Raw genomic sequence first — 6,016 nt, forward strand, 5'->3', positions numbered from 1 at the left:
AAGTCCGTAACTGTGATCAGAAAGAAAGAATTAGAACTATAAGTGCTCGAGAACGCGGGAATGAAAAAGAGATTCAAAGAATCTGGAGATAGCATATATGAAAATTAACGGATGATGGCTGGAAGGGATCGAGGGATCTTCTTTCTTAAAGATGGGCTGCACCAGTACATGCTTCCAGGAAGAATGTGAAAATATGGGCCTTTAGAGAAAGACGAAATAGGTGAGCAAGGATTGGTGGTAGCTCAGTGGCTCACCCTCAAAGGACTCGATGAGGTGTGCCATCTGAGTCATACGCCTTGTCCTCTTGGAGCTGGGAAATAATCAGAAGACCCTGTGCAAGGGAAAGATAGGAAGGGTGATGGAATCTGAGGATTAGGCAGGAAATCATTCATTGTTTTATTACTGGATAACATTGTGCCTGACTGCAGTAGGACGACAGAAGGAAAGCTTGTATTACACTAGTTATGTGAGAGTTTTGGTTTAGGAACAGGAAGTACATTTCATTATTTTTCATGTGATATGAGTGTTATCTAGATTTCTTTCTAATTGATATTATTTAGTTTTTCACATTTACCTTTTAACATTAACCCCTTATGTTATATGGAAAATGCAAACGGGATATAATTTTAAAAGTTGCCTACAGAACACATTCTTCTGAATTTATTTGGCTTCTTTTACAGCTACATTTATGATGAAGGATATAAAAGCAACTTGCATTAAGAAGAGTCTTAGTTCAATAGCCAATAGATAATCTTACAAACTATAAGTATTTATAGACACATTTACCAGAGGCTGTCAAACAGATCATCAAAAAATTTTGGCGACCATCTTGATTATGATCTTATTCAAAACAATCAAATGGTAAACTGCATAGGTTACATTTGTTTACTTGACTTCAGAAAAAGAAATTATAACATCTCATTCTGCTAAGCTGTTGATGGTTGTTCCTCGCACGTACAGATGAGACTCTGATTTCTGATGCCGTTCTTGACTTGGGCAGCTGATTTGTTCTCCACCTATTCAACACTCTTATCATGGGATGCACTTGTAGTTTGTAGAACTGCTGTGTTGCCCTCCTGTGTAAAAAGCGCTGATGATGGTCATAAGGCTCTACGAAAGTGCTATGTTGTCTTTCTGTGCTGGCACATGATGTTCAATAGGCTTCTACAAGGACTTAGTGTTCTTTTGGAGGACGGAGTTACTGTTGGCGGTTATATGGTTTATAGTAAGTACTCTATTCTTTTTTGCATGCAGGAGTCACCGATGGTCGGTTGTCTATATAAGGTCTGTGGAAATGCTCTGGTGTGCCTTAGGTGAACAAACAAATTACGCGCCTCCTGTTCTATATTTTTCCTGATGTCTAAAAGTGCATGACGCGCTCACAGACAGCGCGCCTCTCGTTTTCACAAGGGAAGTCTGTAAGGGGATAATCCCAGCCATCGAACATGGCCAGACAGTCACCGTTGCCAGAGGGTTCGTTGACGTGCCAGAAGGTAGGGTCAACGAGTTCGCCGGATAGCCACTGCCATACCTTCTCTTTGTTCACACCTCCCAGCCAGAAGTTACGGCGGTCCTTGCGTGCTACCCAGATAAAAAAGTGATATTAACATACAGGTATTGGTATTAATGTCACACATACAGCTTATTGGAAAGTACATTTATCTATATACAGACTTCATCATTGATGATAATTAGATTACAATGAAGTTCTGGTTGCTAGTTTGACATTTCCTTATATCTACAAACACTTTAACTGATCGTGATTTTCCCACTAAGTTGACAACTTCCTCCTCTGACCGTTATCTTTCGAACGACGACTAACATGTGGGATATAAATACTAAGCTTCTTTTACGGACTCAGACTAAATGTCACTTAGATGTTATAATAACTTGAGGTTGTCTTAACCAAGACTTACCATTATTCAGAGTATGTCATACTCAGGCTCATGGTGACTGAGACCACAATAACACACGATTATTATGACCAAAGGCATGATGAACCAGTGATATAATGAGCATGCATTTGATGACATAAGCTGTGGTGAAGGGTAATGCAATAACCAGATATCAGCATTATGAGTATGAGTGTAATATCCCGTAGTCGTGGTAGCCAGTTGTCTAATGATTCAAGGTTGTATTGAAGACGTATTAATCCAAGGTTAAGAATAGGCTTATAATGATCCAAGGTTATGATAACTAGAAGTGTACCGATCCAAAGTTCTAGTATCTGTGAGAGCAATAACTCAAGAACATTATGATGAAGAGTGTAGTGATACAGGGATGTGAAGATTATTTGCCTGACTAATATCATTCATGGTTGCAGTGGCTGGGCGTGTACTGATTCGAGGTTATAGAGACCAAGTGTGTGATAAACCAAGACAGATGATACAAAGGTAGGCAACTACTACTGTAGTATGATAAATACCAATTGTAATGACCTGGTACATTATGACTTTGTGGCACTGAATGATTCCAGTCAGATGTATGTCTGTCAATAGATTTGAATATTGAGGGTAATAATACAGGGATATGAATATCTAGGGTTATGGAGATTAAGCTTGTATTGGCCTAAGAATATGATGAATAGATGTGCGATTTTATTTGCATATGATGAACAAAATTTCACTGATCTTAGATTATTATGACCAGGCGCGTGATGCCTATCATAAGGTTTATGAAGACAGGGTTATAGTCAGGCTGGTTATGGCTCTGGTGTATATGACTCACGGATTAAATGTTACGATGAGTCAGATATATAGTGACCCATGGGTTACATGCTGTGATGACCCAGGTATATAGTGACCCACAGGTTTAGTATTGTGATGACTCAGGTATGTAATGAACCACGGATTTAGTGTTGTGATGAATCAGGTATATATAGTTGAATCAGGTATAAAGTGACCCCATGGGTTTAGTGCTGTGATGACTCAGGTATAGAGTGACCCATGGATTTAGTGTTGTGGTGACTCAGGTATAGAGTGACCCATGGATTTAGTGTTGTGGTGACTCAGGTATAGAGTGACCCATGGGTTTAGTGTTGTGATGACTTGGGTATAGAGTGACCCATGGGTTTAGTGTTGTGATGACTCAGGTATAGAGTGACCCATGGGTTTAGTGTTGTGATGACTCAGGTATTGAGTGACCCATGGGTTTAGTGTTGTGATGACTCAGGTATAGAGTGACCCATGGATTTAGTGTTGTGGTGACTCAGGTATAGAGTGACCCATGGGTTTAGTGTTGTGATGACTTAGGTATAGAGTGACCCATGGGTTTAGTGTTGTGATGACTCAGGTATAGAATGACCCATGGGTTTAGTGTTGTGATGACTCAGGTATAGAGTGACCCATGGGTTTAGTGTTGTGATGACTCAGGTATAGAATGACCCATGGGTTTAGTGTTGTGATGACTCAGGTATAGAGTGTCCTATTGGTTTAGTGTTGTGATGACTCAGGTATAGAGTGACCCATGGACTTCTTGTTGTGATGACTCAGGTATTGAGTGACCCATGGGTTTAGTGTTGTGATGACTCAGGTATAGAATGACCCATGGGTTTAGTGTTGTGATGACTCAGGTATAGAGTGACCCATGGGTTTAGTGTTGTGATGACTCAGGTATAGAGTGACCCATGGGTTTAGTGTTGTGATGACTCAGGTATAGAGTGACCCATGGGTTTAGTGTTGTGATGACTCAGATATAGAGTGACCCATGGGTTTAGTGTTGTGATGACTCAGCTATAGAGTGACCCATGGGTTTAGTGTTGTGATGACTCAGGTATCGAGTGACCCATGGACTTATTGTTGTGATGACTCAGGTATAGAGTGACCCATGGGTTTAGTGTTGTGATGACTCAGGTATAGAATGACCCATGGGTTTAGTGTTGTGATGACTCAGGTATAGAGTGGCCTATTGGTTTAGTGTTGTGATGACTCAGGTATAGAGTGACCCATGGACTTATTGTTGTGATGACTCAGGTATAGAGTGACCCATGGGTTTAGTGTTGTGATGACTCAGGTATAGAATGACCCATGGGTTTAGTGTTGTGATGACTCAGGTATAGAGTGACCCATGGGTTTAGTGTTGTGATGACTCAGGTATAGAGTGACCCATGGGTTTAGTGTTGTGATGACTCAGCTATAGAGTGACCCATGGGTTTAGTGTTGTGATGACTCAGGTATAGAGTGACCCATGGGTTTAGTGTTGTGATGACTCAGCTATAGAGTGACCCATGGGTTTAGTGTTGTGATGACTCAGGTATCGAGTGACCCATGGACTTAGTGTTGTTATGACTCAGGTATATAATGACCAATGGGTCTGGCGTTGTGAGGACTCAGGTATATAGCGACCCACAGGTTTAGTTTTGTGATGACTCAGATGCATAGTGACCCACGGGTTTAGTGATATGATGACTCAGTAAGTGATGACGAATATCATGATGATCCTACGTAGATTATAATGATCAACCATGTGGGGCATCAGGTGTCTGATGTCTCAATCTGTAGCAGTCAAACGCTATCATGACAAGAAATAACATGTGATGACCCAGAGCTTTAGTATTCAAGAGTGTGATGACAAGGAAACCAGAGAGTCCTACTGAAAGTACCTCTCTTATATCAGGGGAAACATGGATTCTTTTTCTTTCATACATATCTTAAGTGAGTATGTATAACCTAATTACTTGCTCTAAAACCTACGCATTTTCAAGTTACTGCGGCTCTTAAAGACCACAGGAATCCCTGAGCTTAGTTCCAGTCTTTAGAGCAAGTAATAATGTTTTTCAGTGGAGAGGTATCATTTTTCCTTAACCCTTGCCACTCCCAGTGGTGGGTTGCCCTGCCTTTCCAAGTGGTAGGTCGTCCTGCTTCGTCTGGTGGTGATTCTTCTTGCCTCTCCTTTTGGTTGGAAGGCTATTTTTCCGGTAGAAAAACCACTCTTAAGAGTTTTTCGAAAGAAATTATATTCTTCATTCGAACAATAAAGTATTGGGATTTTTTCTGAAGTAATATAATTAAGTGGTCGCTAGCCTTGGTACAGAGAGTTCGAATGCCACTGTAGCATGTGTTCAGTAAAATTATTGTGCGAGCATATTCTTGTAATGATTGGTAATTGTTTAATCAAGGCCCAAATGAATATGTTGGTTTGGCTTGTGATTATCTGGGTGTATGATACATTATAATAACCATGACAATAATAATCTAACATGCGATGACTAACAGGATGATAATTTAGGTTTATGATAACTAACTGTATAAAGGCTCTGCTAAACATGTGATAACATAGGCTTGAGATGACCTAGGGCTATGATGGCTTTCAGTTATGAAGACATATGGACGTGATAACCCAAGGTTATATTAAACAGACGTGCGGCGACTGAAGGTCTGGTGACAGAGTATGACGATGACAAGATGTGCAGTGAAGTAAGATTGAAATAATCATGGATTACTGTTACCCCAGGATACTCGTAAGAAAAATAAATACAAAGGAATACAAAGGGAATGCAAAAGGGATTCAAAGTGCAACACACCAATTGCTCCTTTAGAGGCTAACCCGGGCTAGAATAAACTAGGACAATGATCTTTCCGGGCATATGATTCCAAGGACAGAGTTAACCTAAAACTACGATCATTAAGATTTGTGACAACACAAAAATACTGATGGCATACGGTAGCGACGGGTGACATAGAGGCGAAGTTCAGTAATGTCTTCTGGCTGGGCTAGATCTGCGTCCATGTTGAGGCAACGCTGGCGAGCACCTTCCCACGTCAGATCTTCCAACACTATGGCAAAGCACTCGTTCCCCATCAGCACGAACGGTGGTGGACATGACAATCCTGAGAACATATGAGCGTGTTAGAAAACCAGAAATGACTGAGTGAATATTGATATACTCTCCCATAGGAAATGATTCTGAGGAAAAGTATCAAAAAAAATGATTATATATTCAGCATATATATATATATATATATATATATATATATATATATATATATATATATATATATATATATATATATATATA

At 40.1% G+C, this 6,016-nt stretch overlaps 1 protein-coding gene across 1 annotated transcript; it reads right to left on the bottom strand.

Annotated features, from left to right (window-relative positions):
- Nucleotides 1-1,360: 1,360 nt before the first annotated feature.
- On the bottom strand, nt 1,361-5,799 carry LOC139757503 (C-type lectin domain family 1 member B-like). The gene is made up of 2 exons (XM_071678015.1): nt 5,661-5,799; nt 1,361-1,581 (listed from the first exon to the last, which is right to left on the bottom strand). The coding sequence occupies exons 1-2, from the start codon at nt 5,797-5,799 to the stop codon at nt 1,361-1,363; spliced, it is 360 nt and encodes a 119-aa protein (XP_071534116.1).
- Between the last annotated feature and the right edge of the window lie 217 nt (nt 5,800-6,016).

Source organism: Panulirus ornatus, chromosome 27 (genome assembly GCF_036320965.1).
Source record: "Panulirus ornatus isolate Po-2019 chromosome 27, ASM3632096v1, whole genome shotgun sequence".
Lineage (NCBI taxonomy): Eukaryota > Metazoa > Arthropoda > Malacostraca > Decapoda > Palinuridae > Panulirus > Panulirus ornatus.